This window comes from Cyprinus carpio, chromosome A20, assembly GCF_018340385.1.
Source record: "Cyprinus carpio isolate SPL01 chromosome A20, ASM1834038v1, whole genome shotgun sequence".
Classification (NCBI taxonomy): domain Eukaryota; kingdom Metazoa; phylum Chordata; class Actinopteri; order Cypriniformes; family Cyprinidae; genus Cyprinus; species Cyprinus carpio.
The window spans coordinates 20,695,898-20,717,008 of record NC_056591.1 but is presented as its reverse complement, the minus strand read 5'-3'; the positions used below and the strand labels follow the sequence as shown (position 1 = coordinate 20,717,008).

Below are 21,111 nucleotides of genomic sequence, written 5' to 3'. Positions count from 1 at the left end.
ACGTTCTTTTAAAAAAAAAAAAATATATATATATATATCTGGTTTAAATTTATGAATAAATTTATATATATATATTATTATTATTATTATTTAAAATTAAGTTTAATAATGATATATTGCGATAAATAAATAAAAAAACATTTCTGGAGATGCCGGGGATTGAACCCGGGGCCTCATACATGCAAAGCATGCGCTCTACCACTGAGCTACATCCCCTTCCCGTTTCAAGTATTTATCAGATGAGTATTTAAAGACAATACATCAAGTACAGTATCTAGAATATCTTTTGTGTTGTTCGGTCATTTTAGACAGGAATTTTTTTTTTCGATGAGCTTTATGGCAGTCGCTATGTGACCAAAAAAATAAATAAAAAAAAAATATTTATTTGAAAAAGCTAAATGGCCATAAAAAATAGTCACACTTATGTTGTTTGGAAATAAATGGGAAATACGCAAAAAAATACAGAGAATATTTTGTGTGTACAATCAAAGTCTTCTATAGTCCTTGCTAACTTACAATCTACAAATCATTCACGATGCAGAAAAAAGTGCACAGCAATGAAGGGGTGACACTCTAAAATATCAAGAGTGCAAAATCCATCTAGTGTGTCTTTCTCTCTCTCTCTCTCTCTCTCTCTCTCTCTCTCTCTCTCTCACACACACACACACACACACACACACACACACACACATCAAATAGATTTCCTGTTATCTCTCAGCTCAACGAAAACTCAAGCATACTGAAGCACTCAGAGACAGTCTAAAGAATACTCTTTAGTACAGTGTTCATTCAGATGGCAGGGTCAGAATTTGACGTAAAGAACATGAAAGCATGGATCCATCCTGCCTTGTCTCAGTGGTTCAGGCTGGTGGTGATGGTGTAATGGTGTGGGGGATATTTTCGTGGCACACTTTTGGCCCCTTAGTACCAATTGAGCATCGTTTAAACACCACAGCCTACCTGAGTATTGTTTCTGACCATGTCCATCCCTTTATGACTACAGTGTACCCATCTTTTGATGGCTACTTCCAGCAGGATAATGCACAAAGCTCAAATCATCTCAGATGGTTTCTTGAACACGACAATGAGTTCACTTAACTCAACTGGCCTCCACAGTCACCAGATCTCAATCCAGTATAGCAGCTTTGGGATGTGGTGGAACGGGAGATTCGCATCATGGATGTGCAGCCGACAAATCTGCAGCAACTGCGTGATGCTATCATGTCAATATGGATACCAATACCAAAATCTCTGAGGAATGTTTCCAACACCTTGTTGAATCTATACCATGAAGAATTAAGGCAGTTCTGAAGGCAAAAGGTGGTCCAACCCAGTACTAGCAAGGTGTACCTAATAAAGTGGCCAGTGAGTGTGTATATATATATATATATATATATATATATATATATATATATATATATATATATATATATATATCATACGAATAATGCAATAAGTTTTAATACAGACATTCACACATATTATTCCTCATAATAACATCATGACTTCAAACAAGCTACATGGTGGAATAGCAACATCTAAAATTAACTACACTAATGTACTCTAGGTGAGAGGTCAAACAAACACCACTGACTGAGAACTAACACGTGGGGCTCAGACACATACAGAACCACAAGCTGTTCAATCTGAGATCTAAAGTTACGGAAACATATTCAAGGAGAAGAACCACTAAAACAGCTATGAGACAACACAGATGAAGAAGGAATAAATAGTTGCCATGCCAACCAGGCCAGAGACATACATAACCAGGTTATTCAGAGCTCTGAGAGGGTACTGCACAGCCTCTGGTTCATAAAAGACATTTTTGAGCTCATTCTTGGAGGCCTCTTTTACTTTTTTGAAAATGCCTTTTTTCGACTCTTTATTCCTTATTGCAAAAAATATGTTGAAGGAGAGATAGTTTTGGTGACTGGAGCTGCAAATGGGATTGAAAAACTGATTGCCAAAGAACTTGGCCACCACAGAGCAACATTAGTCTTATGGGATATCAACTCAGGCACTGGGCAAGACAGCCAAAGAATTAAAATACACTTTCTTGAAGCCCCTGCCAATCTGGTGGATAGAATACTAAGGGTCAATGTTGCTGCTCATTTCTGGGTAAAGTAAAATAATTAATTTTTTTCCTTTATAGTGTACATTCTTTAAACCTCTGTTTTTATGTTTTCGGAACAGTGAGCTTACGGTTATCTCAAAAGCTTCCCGATATGTGAATTCACAGACTTACAAGGCATTTCTCCCAGCTTTGTTGCAACGAAACCATGGGCATCTGGTCTGTGTGGCATGCCATGGAGGGTTGTTTGCAATGAATGGCCTTGCAGGTACATTTATAGAGGGATTTCAGAGACATTGTATGTCATTGTGGGACACTAAATCATGAATATCCATTGTCCTAAGTTAAGTTTTAAATGAAGATGCAATTTAAAAATAGATTAGGTTTGCAAATACATTTTCATCCACAAGTCTGCAGCGATGAGCTTTGCAGAATCTATTGTGCTGGAGCTGCTTTTCCCTAAAAAGGAAGGAATCAAAACAGCAATAGTGTGACCCTATCTAATAAATACAAAAATGCTTGGGGGATGTCAAACAAAGTAAGCCAATACAGTTTCCATACGAAACCTGATTAGAGATTTGTGCTCTTGGTCAAGCAGAAACACTGATATTCTGCCTTTGCTAAGGAGACCGTCCTTTCTTCCAATCTTGGATCAGAGACATGTAGCAAAACAGATTGTGGATGCAATATACTACAGGAGAAGATGTATTTGCTGTTACCCTCACGTCTATATTTCTTGATTGCACTTACAGGGTATTTTAGTCCTTTAAATGCCTCTTATTGAAGATTTCAGTTCAGTTCATTTATCTTAATGTCTTTAGTCAACATTTAAAGATTAAATAATTAATTGTATTAAATTCAATAAATCTCAATAGTTTCAATATTGCACAAAACTGATGGACAAGATCTGATTTAACCACAGTATTAACTTGACCTGTTCTTGCAGTCTCATGCCTGCCAAACTGGGCATCATCTTCATTGGTGGGATGGATCTGATGGATCACTTCAGAGGGGTTCTTGTACCATCATCAGCTACAAAAAGCCTCAGCGCCAACGAAATGACAGTGTCAGTGATCCACAAACTACTCTTATCTATTACAATTAGCAAAAATAAATAATCACCAGTGAGTTTAAATGTATGAGTAATATCAGTCTACTCTAGTTTACCTGCGTAAAATGATTACAGAACTGTAAATAAATTCCTTTTTTTTCCCTCTGGGGTTCATTTGTCTTCTCAAATCAATAGCAAATTCAAAATATTCCCCTTTTTTTATACTGTACACATACACATTTGTAGACATACATGTTACATAGTCTATAATATATTAATTTATTTTTGCTCAGTTTAAAGGAAGGTTCACCCAAAAATTAACATTTCTGAAAATTTACTCTATCCAAGTTTACACCATCCAAGATGTAGATGCAGTATCGTTTCTAGGCATAGACGAACTAGGCGGTCGCCTAGGGTGCCACCAGCTGGAGGGGGCCCAAATGAACGCTCACACTGCCACTATATTTTAACATCACTGGACTACAGTACTGTCAATCTGACGATGCCTGATTGTTTGCATGCAAATTTTGCATCTGGAGCACTCAAAACACCATTAGATCAATGGGCTCTGTCAGTGAACTCTGGCAAGTTCAAAGGCCAATTTAAAATATTGGTTCAGTAAATAGTGCACAAAACCAGTATCTTGTTTAGACAGTAATTGTGGAAGTTAAGAAATCATATTGCGAAATTGTTCCAAAAGGTGTGCGTTTTTGCACTAATGCATGTGTTGCGTAATATTTTCATATAAAACTTTAACAGCCAATTAAAAAATATTTGTAAAGTAAAATTATCTAATTCACGGGGTCAGTACATCCTTTCTTAAACTGCTTTGTCTATATAAAAGCATCCTTACGGAAGTGTCGAAATGCTGAATCAATTCATTCACTTCTAACAGTGCTTAAAGTGAGCAGCATCATACACATAGAGGGCACAGTGTTGCGTTATTTAAAGAAGTTCACGTGTCAATGAGTAACAAAGAAATACTGTAAATAGCTGCATTCTGATTACTTTTATGCCACTGATCAGGCTTTTATATGTGATGTGTGCCAGCAAAATGAGTCACAATGAGCAAATTTTCAAAAATTTGTTGTTTTTACTCCATTAAAATACCTTCAAAATGATGTTGGAATCGGATGAAAAATTACTGAGTTACACCTGTTTGAAGTCGATGGAGCCAGCAAAGTAAAATTAGAGAAACACTGATTTAAAGTTTTCTTAAGGTTCCAAAGCAAAATCACCTAGCAACATCATCTTTTCCCCCACTTCTTTTCTTAATAATCATTACTAGATTAATAATAGCTATTTTTTATTTTATCTTTATTGTTAAAAATAATAACTGATGTAAAAAGAACAAAGAAACAAGTCTATAGTGTAATATTTTTTTCATTTTACATCTAAACATAAGCATTCAAGTAAAAAAAAATAATAATTTAAATTTAAAAATCACTTAAGTGTGTTAAATTACAAATAAATTGATTATTAAAACTACAAAAGCAGTTCATTCAGGGGCAGCGAGTGATTCCCTCTTTTCTTTTATCATGTGATTAACATTAATGTGACAGACGGACTGTATTAATGTACTAATGAAACAAACTCATCTATATCTTGGATGGCCTGAAGGTGAGTAAATTTTCATTTTTGACTGAGATTCTGAGAATACCAGATCTAGAGGTGGCACTGTATATCTATTATATTATATATCTTTCTGATTTTTACTAGTGTGGTTATAAATATACAATATCATTTCTTTTTATTTTGGGGTATTCTATGAGACTTACATCCAGGTTAAAATACTCGAGATACATTTGATTGTTTTGCAATTTTTTATTCATTTATTAATTAAAAACGTCAAGAAAACGAAAAATAAAGCCTCTCTGTCATTTTTGTGAATGAAGCCAAGAGCAGGCCTCTTCCTCCTCCTCTCTGACGTGGTGGTGGTGACGCGCAGCGGTTTTGCACGCTAGTATAAAACCAGCTGAAGTTCACGCGCACGGCTCCACGCTGCTGTGAGTGGAGCGGAGCGTGGACTTATCTCTTACTAACCAGAGATTTAACCCACTTTAAACATCGCAATCGGCCAGTGAGCTTCTTCTACATCAGGACAGCATGATATTGAGCCTAGATACCAATATCTAAGATCGCATATATTTATTTACCCTCCGGGTGAACATCACCCTGAGCAGCGTGCTTTTCACGTGGGAACTTCGGCGAAGAGGGAAAACGCGCCACACGGGCCATCCAGTTCGGTTCATATACTATTAAGCGCTAACGTTAGATATTCGCTGAGATTCTTTTTGCGTTAGGAATACTAACATTCAGTCATGTTGGCGAAAATTGCATCTTTAGTATTGGAGGACGGGACAACATTTAAAGGCCGTCTGTTCGGTTCCGTATCCTCAGTGTCCGGTGAAGTTGGTAAGTTAAGTGAAATCAAAGCAAATGTTACGTTACTGGAAATGTGTGTCTCTCTCAGCCCTGTTTTCTGCCGCTGCTCCTTGTCGAGCACTTCTCCCGTCTTCCGACCGGAAAGCGTGGCTAATAAATGTGTAACTGATGATCAGGAAGTTAAACGTGTCTGATTTCCCGCTAAACGTTTAAAAGTGAACACTCGCCATAGCCACTTCCCAGGGCATGTGTAACACATGCCTGACATCCCAGGCATAGTTTTAGGTTTATGCTCGGTTCAGTGAAGACAATTGAAAACAAAAAAAAAAAAAAATATTGCTTTTACTATTTTATCTTTATATATTTCTCTTAACATGCCTATATATTGTATATGATCAAATTTTTGAATGATAACTTAAGTGTCCCTGCTAGTCCGGCTAGTCCTCAATATTCTCCATATAAAATAAATCTGGAAAATGTCCCAAAGTTTGACAGGTATAAAAGTTTTTCTTTGAAGGCTAAGACAGACTCTATTGAATGCCAACACATTGGAATGTCAGATGTATAACTTGTGTTTTCCCCTTCAATTTCATGCTCATTATTCATTTAGACATAGATATTTGCAGGCAATTGCATTAGGAATGACAAAACCCCATTTATATCATACTGACTGCAACCAGTAGTCCTACTAGGATAGTCATGATGTAGAAATTTCAGTAAAAAAACAAGAATTTCACTATTTTTAAAATAAACAGCAACTAATATTCTATTTAGGCTTCTTTATTTGGTTAAACATTTTAAACAATGGCATGTAGCATTTAAATTAGTTTCATGTAAACATTCAAGTAACAACAATCACTTAAAAAAAGGTACTGATGTACAATACCAGTACTTTTGACATCACTAAGTCATATATTGTGTGTCCACAGTTTTCCAGACAGGAATGGTGGGTTATCCAGAGGCTCTCACAGATCCCTCTTACAAGTCTCAAATATTAACTCTGACATATCCGCTGATTGGCAATTATGGTGTTCCAGAAGATGAAGATGGAGAGTTTGGACTCAGCAAGGTGTTTTTCCTTCACACACTTAATATGTCATAATGCTTCTAAAACAGACTGTTCTAATACTACTGGTATGATTTGTTCTAAACATTCCTATTTGTGATCTAGTGGTTTGAATCTTCCAAAATCCATGCTGCAGCTCTCATTGTTGGGGAGCTCTCTGAGAATCCCAGTCACTGGAGCTCCGCCAAGTCTCTGGATCAGTGGCTCCGAGAGCAAGGCATCCCTGGACTTGAAGGTCAGTTAGAACAAGTTCTTCTTTACAAAGAATTGGGTTTGATTTATACAAGGTGAAGCATGTGGTTTAGTTTAGGTTTAAGAATTAATGCTAAAAAGAAATGGTTGTTCCTTTGAAACCAGGAGTTGACACTCGATGCTTGACCAAAAAGATCAGAGAAAAGGGAACCATGTTGGGGAAACTTGTGGTGGAAGGAACTTCTGCCAGTGACGTTCCATTTGATAATCCAGACACCCGAAATCTTGTTAAGGAAGTTTCCATGAAAGTAAGTGTCTTTGTGTTCTCAGATTCATTTTAATGTGTTTAAACTTGTGGAATGGCAGCTTATTTCTTGAGTTATTTATGCCTGATTCAACAGGAACCAAAAGTTTTTAATCCAGAAGGCACCCTGAGAATCACTGCCATAGACTGTGGCATCAAGTACAACCAGATCCGTTGCCTGTGCCAGAGAGGTGCCCGGGTCACCGTTGTCCCCTGGGATTATCCTCTAGACAGCAATGGTGAGCCATGGCACTGTTTTCCACATATTACTGGAGGATGTGTTGGTTTTTTTAAGATACGTATTTAAAGATACATGTAATCTGCTGTTTTAGGGTTAGAACGTGTTTTGCATGCCTAGACAACCAGACTGTAGATGCTAATAGTAATTCTTATAATCAATAGAACATTATATCACTGTGCTTCTGTGTTTCTCTAGAGTTTGATGGGTTGTTCATCAGCAACGGTCCTGGCAACCCTGAGTACTGTAAGGAGACTGTAGAGAATATACGGAAGGTGGCCTGTGTGGAGAATCCCAAACCCGTCTTTGGGATTTGTCTGGGCCATCAGCTGCTATCTTTGGTCATTGGCGCAAAGACATACAAAATGAAGTAAGCAATTTGTTAATGTAAAAATGAAAATTCTGTCATGTACTAACCCTAATGTCATTCCAAACCTGTATGCATTTTTATTCTGTGGAATACATTTTGGATGTTGGGAATCTATCAACATTGAAGCCCATTGACTTTTATTGTTTGGATAGAAAAAGATAGACATTTCTTAAAATTTCATCTTTTATGTTCCTCAGAATAAATACATAGTCATACAAATTTGTAAAGTAAATAATGACAGAATTTTTTTTTGTATATTTGGATGGACTATCTTTATTGGATGTTGTCATCACATTTATTAAAGAAAAACTGAAGGATAGCTGTGCATGTTATTAAAATCACATATGAAATAAAAGTATAATGTAATGCGGTTGCAACCACAGAAAGATTAAGTAAAAATGGCTTTTATTTAATTATTATTTTAGTAAGGTTAATATAATGCTCTTATATTCAAGATAAATGTTTCTTAATACTTTGTACAAGTTAATATCTCAAGGAAAATTTTACTTGTTTTGCAAAATGTAATTTAAACAAGATAAAGATATAGGATAATAATAATTGGGTTTTTACTGTGTAATTGAACCAGACAGCATCACGTTATATAGTTAGTGGATTAAGGGGTTTGCAGATGAAAAAAGCTGTGCCATTCCAGTTTTCATGAAGGAGCAGCATGGTGTGAAATCTAGTTGCTGAGCTCAGCAGTCTAGTCTGGTCCTGGGATAAGCGGTAGTGTTTTTGTAAGAGTCCTGGGATAGTTGCTTCGTTTGCTTGTGCTCAAGGCCGGATTAGATGCCAGTGTACAGGTCTTTCTTCAGAAGCAGACAGTTAGCGGGTTCGTTCAGACATGGTTTATGTCTGTGCAGCATTGTATAATCTTATTATGAATCTTAAAAGCTACAGCTTCATTTATGGTCTTTGTGTATTTCAGGTATGGTAATCGTGGCCATAACCAACCCTGCATCCATAAAGGAACGAATCGCTGTTTCATCACCTCTCAGAATCATGGGTTTGCTGTGGATCCCAAAACTCTCCCAGAAGACTGGGATGTGCTCTTCACCAACGCCAATGACCAAACCAGTGAGGGCATTGTTCATAACCACAAACCACTCTTCAGGTTGGCCTTCATTTCTCATTGGCGTCTTAATTACATAAATACAGTTTTAATGGGCATTAATGTTTTTAAATGTTGTATTAAGTTGTTGATGATAATTTATATGTATTTTCTTCTCATTTTCAGTGTCCAGTTCCATCCTGAACATATGGCAGGCCCAACAGACCTTGTTGGTCTCTTTGATGTGTTTCTGGATACAGTCAAAGATGCTAAAGAGGGCAAAACTGGAAAATCAGGTGATCTGTTATGATGTACCTTGTAGGATTGTTTACATACTTGTACTGGAATGACATTATTATTGATGTATTGTAATTCTGTTGACATGACTAATTATTCATAAACCCTTATCATTTTTGCAGTTAAGCGAAGACTAACAGATCACCTCACTTTCCCTGGATCTCCTGACCTGGAAGCGTTTGTTCGACCTCGCAAAGTTCTGGTTCTAGGTTCAGGTGGGCTTTCCATTGGACAGGCTGGAGAGTTTGACTATTCTGGATCTCAGGTGATTGTCAAAGAATTAAAAACCTTGAGGGGTCGCATCTCACAAGCCAACTAATATTTTTAGTTGCAGTATTTTATCAGTTTTCTGTATTAATTTGAAACTTGATCTTGGAGTAATTGAAGCTGAGTCTTTTGAACAGTCGGCTAGTGGAAAGCCAACATTTTGTCTAATCATTTTAATCTAATCGTCAGTGTAATAAGTTAACCAAAATTAAATGTAAGCATTTTTTCCCCATTGTTATTTGGTTTGTTTTTTTCTTAGGCTATAAAAGCTCTGAAAGAAGAGAACATCCAAACCGTTCTCATCAACCCAAACATTGCCACAGTACAGACCTCAAAGGGCCTGGCAGACAAAGTCTACTTCCTCCCGATCACACCAGAGTATGTCACACAGGTAAGAGAAAGCTATTCATCCCAGAGTAATTTACATGTCCTAGTTTTCTTGACCGATTTTCAAAATGGAAATGATGCTTTAAAACACACAGTTCAGTTTTTTACTCAAAGTCAAAACAGTTTTGGAGTTCAAGCGTTCATCCTGCTGTCCTACAAATAGGTGATAAAGAACGAGCGTCCAGATGGGGTGTTGCTCACATTTGGCGGTCAGACGGCCCTGAATTGTGGTGTGGAGCTCACTAAGCAAGGAGTGCTGGAAAAATACAAAGTGCGTGTGCTTGGAACCCCAGTGGCCTCCATAGAGATGACTGAAGACAGGAAGATCTTTGTGGAGAAGATGGAGGAAATCAATGAGCATGTTGCCCCCAGTGAAGCGGCCATGTCTGTTGAACAGGTCAGCTCATTACTCTGTTGTCCATCAGGGGATCTCAAATGATTTTATGCCAAGGACTTTCAGTTCCTTTGCAAGAGAACCCATTAATACTGTAGGAAATAGTAGGCTACTATAAAGTCAATTGTTATATTGTTACAATTTTTATGTTAAAATGCTGTGAACATTTTCTCAACATTTTCTGAACATTTGTATTCTCTGCCTGATTTTGTGTTCATTTTTAATTATATATTTTTTTTTTTTCTTCTAGGCAGTGGCTGCTGCTGAAAGACTTGGCTATCCTGTTCTGGTCCGTTCTGCATTTGCCCTGGGTGGTTTGGGTTCAGGCTTTGCCAATAATAGAGAGGAGATGATCACATTGGTCACCCAGGCTTTTGCCCACACATCACAAGTCCTGGTTGACAAATCTCTCAAAGGCTGGAAGGAAATAGAGTATGAGGTGGTGCGGGACGCCTATGACAATTGCGTTACGGTATGAAGCACCTAGAGCTGCGGTTTCCCATTCATTCTGTCATTTTTATTTACACATACACTTATCCAAATTGACTTACAGTGCATTCACATTTTACCACTGTGTGTTTTAACATTTGTTCTTTTCTAATTTATTTCTTTTCATTTAGGTTTGTAACATGGAGAACATTGATCCTCTAGGAATCCACACTGGGGAGTCCATAGTGGTGGCTCCTAGTCAGACACTGAATGACTATGAATACAATATGCTGAGAAACACGGCTATCAAAGTTATTCGCCACTTGGGCATTGTGGGAGAGTGTAACATTCAGTATGCCCTAAATCCTGAATCGGAGCAGGTAATTCAGTCACTTACATCATCAGGAAAAATGAGTTTTAGAAAGCAGTGATCAACGCATAATCTCATTCTTTGTGTCTTGACAGTACTACATCATTGAAGTCAACGCTCGTCTCTCACGAAGCTCTGCTTTGGCCAGTAAGGCCACAGGTTACCCGCTGGCCTACGTGGCCGCTAAATTAGGCTTGGGAATCCCTCTGCCCGTGCTCAAGTGAGTTTTTTTTTTTTTTCGTTGAAATGAGCTATTATACAGAAAGTAATTGTACACTTTCAAAGTTGCTTAAAAGTGACTGTTATCCAGGAATTCAGTGACTAATTCCACAACAGCCAACTTTGAGCCCAGTCTGGATTACTGTGTGGTGAAGGTTCCTCGGTGGGATTTGAGCAAGTTCCTCAGAGTCAGCACTAAAATCGGCAGTTCCATGAAGAGCGTCGGTGAGCTTCCTATGAAAAAAAATTGCAGTAGAAGGGTTAGGATTTCAATCTGTATATTGAAATTCTCAAACTGCTATGAAAAAAAATTGCAGTAGAAGGGTTAGGATTTCAATCTGTATTTTGAAATTCTCAAAATGGTGTTTTTGTTTGATAAAATATTAAATGGAAAAACTTAATTTAATTAAAAACATTAAGATAAAGATAAATATGAAATATAATAATAATAAATTTTAAATGCACATAATTTAAATTTTAAAAAAAATTTTTGAATTTTTATATATGATGTAGTAAAATTTATATATTTTGGTAATTGTTATATTATTGTATCAAGTTGATGTTAATTGTAATAGGGACTGTTAAAGTTTGCATTTTATAGTTTTTATTGATGCGTTATTCAAGTTTGTGCATATTTAATAATCATAGTTTAAAATGTTTCATTGTTAAACCACCATTGTATTAAAAATATTGTTTGTGAATTTTAATATGGCATAGTTCTTTATATTTTAAAAGCCAAATTAGCATCTTTAGTTCAGAAGGTGCCTTTTTTTCTGAACTCCGATATCCAGTATGTTGTGATCTCATTCAGCACTCTCTTCCATCTCAGGTGAGGTGATGGCTATCGGCCGCAGCTTTGAAGAGGCCTTCCAGAAAGCTTTGAGAATGGTGGATGAAAACTGCGTTGGTTTTGACCACACCATCAAACCAGTTTCTGAAGAGGTTTGTCCTAGTGTTGTCAAAAGTACCAATGTTGGTACTGAAATGTAAAAAATGTGACCGTTTTCCATTAGCATTTTGTTGTGTGCATCCTCTGATTGGCCATTTTGTTCTTGCGCTCAAAAAAATATGTCTGTGATTGGCTACAATGATCATCGCTTCATACTCTTCAAGTGCATGACGAGCGTTAAGCGTTAAGTGATTGCAACCCATCACAGACATATCTATTGAGTGTAAGAACACAATGGTCGTTCAGAGCTGTTTAAGAATCCCCCCCATCAGCACTCAAAATGCTAGTAGGAAATGCTGGCATCATCACATTTTTAAAATTTCATTACCAACATTACCATTTTTTTTTTGCACAACAAGTAGACAAAAAAACTACATGAAAACCAAAAAATTGACACATTTTGTTTGTGTCTCAGGAGCTGCAGACACCCACAGACAAGCGCATCTTTGTTCTGGCAGCTGCTCTGCGTGCCGGCTACACAGTTGAACGGCTCTATGAGCTGACCAAGATAGACCATTGGTTTCTGCACAAGATGAAGAATATAGCTGACCATGAGAAACTTCTGGAGGCATATAATCAGGATGAGAGTGCCATGCCACCTGAGGTCATGAGGAAAGCTAAACAGCTGGGCTTCTCTGACAAACAGATCGCCCAAGCTGTGCAAAGGTACACACAAAAATTTTAAGTTACAGATATAAATGTACTACTTTTGATATTGTATATTGTAGACCATGTAAGCATCAATTCTGGACTTGTTTTACAAGAAAAAGTTCATATGAGCTGCAGTAGACAAATCTGCTCTTTCCCCTGTTGCAGCACTGAGCTGGCTGTCAGGAAGATGAGACGTGACTGGAAGATCCTTCCAGTGGTCAAACAGATTGATACAGTGGCCGCCGAGTGGCCCGCCTACACCAACTATCTGTATCTGACTTATCACGGCTCAGAAAGCGATGTGGTTTTCGAGCAGCCCCATGTCATGGTGATTGGCTCTGGGGTTTACCGCATTGGAAGCAGCGTGGAGTTTGATTGGTGTGCTGTTGGGTGTATTATTGAGCTGAGGAAGGTGAGCCATGAGGATTAAAGAGGAAAAGGACTTTAGTGTAGCTTGAATTGAAGCAGGAAATGTGAGTTCATTATTTTGTGGAATTTCATTGTGTGTTTGTGAACTATTCATTTCACAGATGGGATACAAAACAATTATGGTGAACTACAACCCAGAAACAGTCAGCACAGATTATGATATGTGCGATAGACTGTATTTTGATGAGATCTCCTTTGAGGTAAGAAATTAAATGTGGATATTTTGTGTATTATCAGCAGTTGTCCTGATAACTGAAATACTTTTAATCTCCTTAGAATTAGGGATACACCGTATATTGGTACCCTATCATTTAACAGCTGATATTATGGATTTTATGCTGGATATTTAATTCTGCTTATTCATTTAGATTGCTTTTGTCATTGTCTAAAGTTGACTTAGAGTTAGTCTCTTAATAACATAAATGTTAATACATTTTTAATGTGATCTTTAGCAAATCTTAAATTGAATATACACCTTTTAAACTGTACATTATAATGTTGTTATACCTAAATTAATTTAAAATTATCAATGATTTATTTGTTAATTTAATTTAGATGGATAGTACAGAATTTTAATTTTTTATTATTATTAAATGCTATAAATGTTATTAATTTTTTTAATAAAAATAACATTTAAATAATTTATACTTTATAATAAAAATATTTAATATCAATATGTAGTATCTGATCATAATAAAATTGATATTTAATTAAATTAATTAAAATACTTAAATTTAATTATTGAATTTGCCTGGTTTTAATAAATGTGTCTGTTTTTACTTGCAGGTGGTGATGGACATATATGAGATGGAGAACCCAGAGGGAATTATTCTGTCTATGGGTGGACAGCTGCCCAACAACATTGCCATGTCCTTGCATAGACAGCAGTGCAGGATCCTGGGCACCTCACCTGAATTCATTGACTCTGCAGAAAACCGCTTCAAATTCTCCAGGATGCTGGACACCATAGGAATCAGTCAGCCCCGATGGAAAGAGCTGTCTGATACTGAGGTAAGATTTTAAGATAATAATTCATTTCGTTCAACTCCAGGGAATACCAAGTGTAGTGTGAAATAAATAACCAAAGACAGAGCCAAGTTCTTCTATAATTGCTTGTAATTTAAAATGGGTAATTTCACACTTTGAAATTTCTCTTGTAGTCTGCTGTGGGTTTCTGTGAGACAGTGGGGTATCCCTGCTTAGTGAGGCCATCGTACGTTCTCAGCGGGGCTGCTATGAATGTTGCCTACTCAGACACTGACCTGGAAAAGTACCTGAGAAATGCTGTTGCCGTGTCAAAGGAACGCCCTGTCGTCATCTCCAAATTCATTCAGGAAGCCAAGGTTAGTCAAAAAAAAAAAAAAATCAGGTCTGTACAAACAGCTCCCTCCTTCAGGCAGTTCCAATTAATGGTAAAATGCATTTATGTATACATGAGAGAGACAGGATTTATTTACTAGGAAATACTGTCAGTTGGCACAAAATAAAAACAAAATACTGGTTGAACATCGTTGATGTTTTTCAGCACAGACGTCACCAGAGGTGTGAATGTAATACAATATTACTGTTCATTTCATGCCAAAGTCTTGCTTTGTGTTGCTTAATTTAGTGAGAATGTAAGAAAGAGATTGCATGAAAATGGCTGATATGAATGTGTAATTAGGCTACCAGCTTGTTTTTGGTTTTTTTTTTTTTTTTTTTTTTTTTATATTCATATCAATCCAAATGAGATATTTACATGTATGGTCATTTCCCCTATTTTTTACCTTTAGATTTCCTTTTGTCTCAAATAATACTGTTAAATTATATTTTCAGTATTCTAAATTATGATGTAAAATGTAACGCCTAAACTCACTTATAACATTTAAAATGTTTAGTTTTGTATATTATGATGTTGTTTGTTTATATTTTAATTATTTTTAACATTTAAAATGTATATAACATTTAAAATTATATATATATATATATATATATATATATATATATTTTTTTTTTTTTTTATATATTATAAATATTATTAGCCATTTATCAGTTATCAGCCATAAACTGAAAATAATTGGATAACCCAGAATTTTAATATCGCTGCATCCTTACTAGTGTTATTTTAGTATTATTTATATAGTATTCATTAATATATTTAATTGGCTTTTTTTTTCTGTTTTCATTTGTTTTGTTTTATTACTATTATTACAAGCTTTCTTTTATTTTAGTCATTTTATTACAGTGTAAACTTGTTTCTGTTTAAGTTTTTCATCTAATATTTACATTAAGTTATTTTAATTTTTAATAGTTTTAGTTAACAAGTACAGCACTGATCTGCTCTTTAGTAGTATAGCTGTTTAAAGCTATTGTGGTTGCAGGGTTTATTTGATGGTGATATTTTGCTTTCAGGAAATAGATGTGGATGCTGTGGCCTGTGATGGAGTGGTCATTGCCATAGCGGTGTCTGAGCATGTGGAGAATGCAGGGGTGCATTCTGGAGATGCCACTCTGGTGACGCCTCCTCAGGACATCAACCAGAAAACCATGGAGCGCATTAAGATGATTGTTCACGCGATCGGCCAGGAGCTTCAGGTCACTGGCCCCTTCAATCTGCAGCTCATTGCCAAAGTGAGTTACCTTTTTCCTTTTCATTTTTCTTTTTTAAAGCTAGGATTTCCAAATATTTTGTGCTGAAACTAAATTGTGTGTTTGTCAACAGGATGATCAGCTGAAGGTGATAGAATGCAACGTGCGAGTCTCACGCTCCTTCCCTTTTGTGTCCAAAACACTTGGTGTCGATCTTGTTGCCCTAGCAACAAGAGTCATATTGGGAGAGGAAGTTGAGGCTGTTGGACTGATGAAGGGGAATGGCATTGTGGGAGTTAAGGTATTGAACTCTCTGTGATGTCTGTTTTTGATCTCAGTATTGTCTAAGATCTAAATAAGCTTGATCTGCGCTTGACCCTCAGGTTCCGCAGTTCTCTTTCTCGCGGCTGGCTGGAGCAGATGTGGTTTTAGGTGTTGAGATGACCAGCACTGGAGAAGTGGCCTGCTTCGGAGAAAACCGATATGAGGCCTATCTAAAAGCCATGCTTAGCACCGGCTTCAAAATCCCTAAAAAGAATATTCTCCTCTCTATTGGCAGTTTCAAGGTAGTGGATTACTTTATAGCAAGTCGGTTAATTTGAGTTCTATTCATATTAATTTGATTAATAATCTAATTCACATTACTGAAAGCTGCTTACTCCATTACATACAAAAGGTTATGACTTTTAACAAATCCTTAACCCTAAAATTTGTGATGTGAATTGTCCTGTGCTGTTTGCCACAGATAGAAATACCACAAATCATGTGGTTTGTGAGGTATACAATAATTTTAAGCATTTGGACTTAAAACATTAGTATGCATGTAATGTATGTTATGTATGTATGTATGTATGTCCTTTTTATATCGCAAATTGTATAGACTTGCATTGAAGGAGGGCCTTTGAAAGGCTATAAGGCTATATAACTGGAAAGGAAACAACCAACTAGCAGTGTTCTAGCAACCTCCCAGATCACTTTAGCATCCGCATGTCAACATATTTAAAACCACTTACAATACATTACATAGCACCTCCATGAAAATTACCAACAACAATGTAGTATAATGGTGCATGATTTTGCACATCCACTCTCACTTTTATCAGAGAATGTAGAAAATCTAGTTTCTTAAGTGAAAGCAATGTATAAAAGTATTAAATTTAAATTCTTCTTTCAGAATAAGAGTGAGCTCCTGCCCACAGTCCAGACTTTGGAGAGTTTGGGTTATAACTTGTATGCCAGTCTAGGCACCGCTGACTTCTATACTGAACATGGAGTCAAGGTACAGTGAATAACAAAACATACTGTAACTTATTAAAATGCATGTTAATTAACTTATGGTGCACATTTCTTTTACAGCTAATTTAACAGCGAAGTTTGCTGTTTTGCAATTCTGTTTGTTTATCTGTCTCCTGTCAGGTGATGGCAGTGGACTGGCCTTTTGAAGAGGAGAGTGACTGTCCTAATAAAGACAAACAAAGGAACATCATGGACTATCTGGAGGAGAACCATTTTGACTTGGTCATCAATCTGTCCATGAGAAACTCTGGTGGAAGACGCTTGTCCTCCTTTGTGACCAAAGGTTACCGTACTCGTCGAATGGCCATTGACTACTCCGTTCCACTCATCATTGACATCAAGTGCACAAAGTTGTTTGTTCAGGTGAGCTGTGACGAACTCCCATTGTTAACGACCCAACAGAATTAAGTTTATGCTACAGATGTGGCCATTAAAAATGCGTGAGAAAGAGAATGTGATTAAGTTCAGATTGTGAAGTGTGGTTTGACCACCGCGGATGAAAGTACGAATCCTGGGTAAATCCCGTTACTTTTTGTCTGTTTCTTGTTGACACGTGGATCTCCCCATTAAAAAGACCCAACACTCTAATAAAAATTAAACAGAAAAAATAGAAAAATAACATCACCTTTTCCCGAATATTGATTCATCCAAGTAGTGTAGCCTGGGCTGCTTTAAAGGGATAGTTCACCCAAAATTGAAAATTACCCCATGATTTACTCACCCTCAATCCACCCTAGGTGAATATGACTTTATTCTTTCAGACGAATTCAAACAAGAGTCATATTAAAAAATGTCCTGTAAATATCCACAGCTTTATAATGGCAGTGAATGATGGTCGAGATTTTGAAGCCCAAAAAAGTGCGCCCATCCATCATAAAAACTACTCCACACAGCTCCGGGGGGGTTAATAAAGGCCTTCTGAAGTGAATCAATGTGTCTTTGTGAGAACAATAACCATATTAAAAACTTTATAAACCATGATCTCTAGCTTCTGCTAACTTGCTGTAAACAAAACTTGGTTCTCGAGACTAGCATATTCTCTACTGCATCATCCACAAAAAAAAAAAAAAAAAAAAAACGGAAATGTCATGGTGGTTTACATTTACAGGCTATTTTTACGTTTACATTTTTAGATATAAATTCAGGATTTATTTTAGATTTTTCTCTGTTTTACAGGTAATATTATTTTTGTTTATTTATTTGTTTGTTTATTTATTTGGCTAGGTTTACACATCATGCTCCAGCTGTTCTGGATGGAAAAAATGTTTTGTGTTTGAATGATTAAAAATTACAGATTGGAGATGCATTTCCTACGTGTAGTACAACATGCCCTTGGCAAGCAATTTTTTCAGTGGCTTTCAAAAAATGGTATGGACTGAATCAAATTGAAGTAAGAGAGGGGACACTCCTTCAGCTAGTTTGTTTCAGCAATGAGGTCCAAAACAAGTCCATGCGCCATCTGGTGGATATTCTGGGAAGTGTAACAGTTTTATTTATTTTATTCTAAGAAACTGGTCTGACTAGTCTGGCATGTTGAGTGATCGGGTTTGTGATCCTGCTTGGAAATGCTCCCATTTTTATTGTGATCATGCTTGTTTATGCTCCCATTTTTGAGTCTACTTTTTATGCTTTGAAGATTGTAATGTATGTGTGGTTGGCAGGCGCTGAGGCAAATTGGTCAGGCTCCTCGTGTTAAGACTCATATAGACAGCATGACCTCACAGAAACTCATCCGTTTACCTGGTGAGTATTGCCACGTCCTTTCAGGTGTTATTTTTTGAGCTGTCAGAACAAATATATGACATTGAGATGGCTGATTCTGTCCAAAGGATTGATTGATGTCCATGTGCATCTGCGGGAGCCTGGTGCCACCCATAAAGAGGACTTCTCCTCGGGCACGGCTGCTGCCCTGGCTGGAGGAATCACTATGGTGTGCGCCATGCCCAATACCAACCCTGCCATCATTGACCCCAGCTCCTTTGCTATGGCACAGAAGGTAACATCAACAAATTACATATTCGGTTGGTTATTTACATGCAATCAAATGGGGAAATTATGTTTATGGACTCTTTTCTGTGATGAATATGTCTAGCTTGCCAAGGCCGGGTGCCGCTGTGATTATGCTCTTTTTGTCGGGGCATCATCAGACAACGCTACACTACTTCCGTTCATTGCAAGCTCTACAGCTGGTCTGAAGATGTACTTGAATGACACTTATTCCACTTTGAAAATGGACAATGTTTCTCTGTGGATGGAGGTGAGGAAACCTGTATACAGCAACTACAGCAGTATTTTATTTTAATTGATTATATTTTTACTTTAAAATAACGTAATTAATGGCAATTTGATACAATTTATTTTGAATCTACTTAAAATGTCTATTTAAAATTAAAATACATTTATTTTTATTCCATTTTATATAACAAAAAAATTTTAATCAAATATATTAAAAATATATATATTTTACATTTATTTTAAATATTTAATATTTTATTTTTAATGATGCAATTTGTCATGTTTTGCTATCATGTCACATCATAGAATTTGATTACCATTTTCTTTGCATGCAGCACTTTGAAAAGTGGCCAAAGCACTTGCCCATTGTGGCGCATGCAGAGAAGCAGACGGTGGCCGCAATCTTGATGGTGGCGCAGCTGTATCAGCGACCCGTTCATATCTGCCATGTTGCCAAGAAGGAAGAGGTAAGAACAGTAGTCTAACAACTGCATTTTATTTTATCTTCATGGTAAATCCTTCGTCCACGTTCCTGGGATTTGTAAGTAACTAAAATCATGCATCGTTTCTCAGATTCTGATCATTCGAGCTGCTAAACAAAAGGGCATCCAGGTGACTTGTGAAGTGGCACCTCACCATCTCTTCCTGTGTGAAGATAACGTGCCTGCCATTGGAAACGGCAGGGCGCAGGTGCGGCCCATGCTTGGTACACGTGAGGACATGGAGGCATTGTGGGAAAATCTAGACATCATTGACTGTTTTGCAACAGACCATGGTAATAATGAAAATTATGTGTGTATAATAATGAAATTTCTCTGCTGTGCCTCACCTCTTTTTAAAATGACATCTAAATTTGTTTGCTTGTCATAATTGTACCAACCTGTTCCAAAATCCCTAATTTGAGACCAAAATGATCAACTTAAAATTCTGCTTGAACTTTCAAGCTGCGTTTAAACTTTGTACAGACATTAATCCTGCTTTTTTTCTATTGTGCTATATATTTTCCAATTGATTTCAGACATGCCTTTCTGTGACTTATGTGACACCTGAGCAGTTCTTGGAAGCTTGCATTTATTTATTTATTATTTTATTCACTTATAGCCCCTCATTCAGTAGAGGAGAAAAACTCTGAGAAACCACCTCCAGGTTACCCGGGTCTGGAGACTATGCTGCCTCTGCTGCTCACGGCCGTCAGCGAGGGTCGCCTTACCATTGATGACGTCATCAAGAGGCTCTGTGAAAACCCCAGGAAAATATTCTCTCTTCCTGCTCAAGAAGACACTTATGTAGAGGTATTTCAGTTTGAAAATAGTTCAGATGGTGAATGGCTGCCTAAAAATTCAAAATGTCTTCCAATTTCAAAGTGATACTTGATTTATCCAGGTGGACTTGGAGCAAGAGTGGACTATTCCAAAGCACATGCAATTCACCAAGTCAAAGTGGACACCATTCGAGGGCATGAAAGTGAAGGGGAAAGTCATGAGGGTGGTACTCAGAGGAGAGCTGGCCTATATTGATGGACAGGTAAAGCTAATGCTTTGAATACACTACTATTCAGAAGTTTGGGGTCAGTGCTATGTAATGTTTTTGGAAGAAATCTCTTATGCTTACCAAGGCTGCATTTATTTGATAAAATATAGTAATATTGTGAAATATTATTTTAAAGACATTACTCAAGTCTTTAGTTCATGTGATCCTTCAGAAAAAAAACTCAAATATTTCTTACTGGTTTCAAAGTTGAAAACAGATTTGTATTTTGTATATTTTTGCAGAAACTTGAAAAATTTTATGCACCCAACCCCCCAAAAAAATTCTTACCCCAGCCTTTTTTAATGTTTATCATTTAATTACTATTTTTTTTATATTGTATTGTTTGATGCAGGATATGCCCC

General features: G+C 36.8%; 2 protein-coding genes and 1 non-coding gene across 3 annotated transcripts; 2 read left to right on the top strand and 1 right to left on the bottom strand.

Moving 5' to 3' along the window:
- Nucleotides 1–144: 144 nt before the first annotated feature.
- On the bottom strand, nucleotides 145–216 carry trnaa-ugc. Its single transcript has one exon. It is a non-coding gene; the product is annotated as a tRNA-Ala (tRNA).
- LOC109054369 (short-chain dehydrogenase/reductase family 16C member 6-like) lies at nucleotides 150–3,294 on the top strand. The gene is made up of 4 exons (XM_042778338.1): nucleotides 150–228; nucleotides 1,715–2,118; nucleotides 2,240–2,339; nucleotides 3,018–3,294. Exons 1-4 carry the CDS (start codon nucleotides 150–152, stop codon nucleotides 3,065–3,067), a joined length of 633 nt encoding a protein of 210 aa, XP_042634272.1. The 3' UTR covers nucleotides 3,068–3,294.
- Nucleotides 3,295–5,094: 1,800 nt separating this feature from the next.
- On the top strand, nucleotides 5,095–20,776 carry LOC122134577 (CAD protein-like). The gene is made up of 33 exons (XM_042778079.1): nucleotides 5,095–5,537; nucleotides 6,437–6,576; nucleotides 6,679–6,808; nucleotides 6,931–7,073; nucleotides 7,167–7,308; nucleotides 7,506–7,677; nucleotides 8,606–8,791; nucleotides 8,915–9,024; nucleotides 9,148–9,290; nucleotides 9,552–9,683; nucleotides 9,843–10,076; nucleotides 10,324–10,545; nucleotides 10,694–10,882; nucleotides 10,968–11,092; nucleotides 11,183–11,316; nucleotides 11,921–12,033; nucleotides 12,456–12,706; nucleotides 12,857–13,103; nucleotides 13,222–13,320; nucleotides 13,907–14,131; nucleotides 14,281–14,463; nucleotides 15,512–15,730; nucleotides 15,822–15,989; nucleotides 16,072–16,254; nucleotides 16,863–16,967; nucleotides 17,105–17,347; nucleotides 18,646–18,727; nucleotides 18,814–18,980; nucleotides 19,077–19,241; nucleotides 19,555–19,686; nucleotides 19,793–19,994; nucleotides 20,321–20,511; nucleotides 20,603–20,776. The coding sequence occupies exons 1-33, from the start codon at nucleotides 5,444–5,446 to the stop codon at nucleotides 20,759–20,761; spliced, it is 5,430 nt and encodes a 1,809-aa protein (XP_042634013.1). The 5' UTR covers nucleotides 5,095–5,443; the 3' UTR covers nucleotides 20,762–20,776.
- The last annotated feature ends 335 nt before the right edge of the window (nucleotides 20,777–21,111 follow it).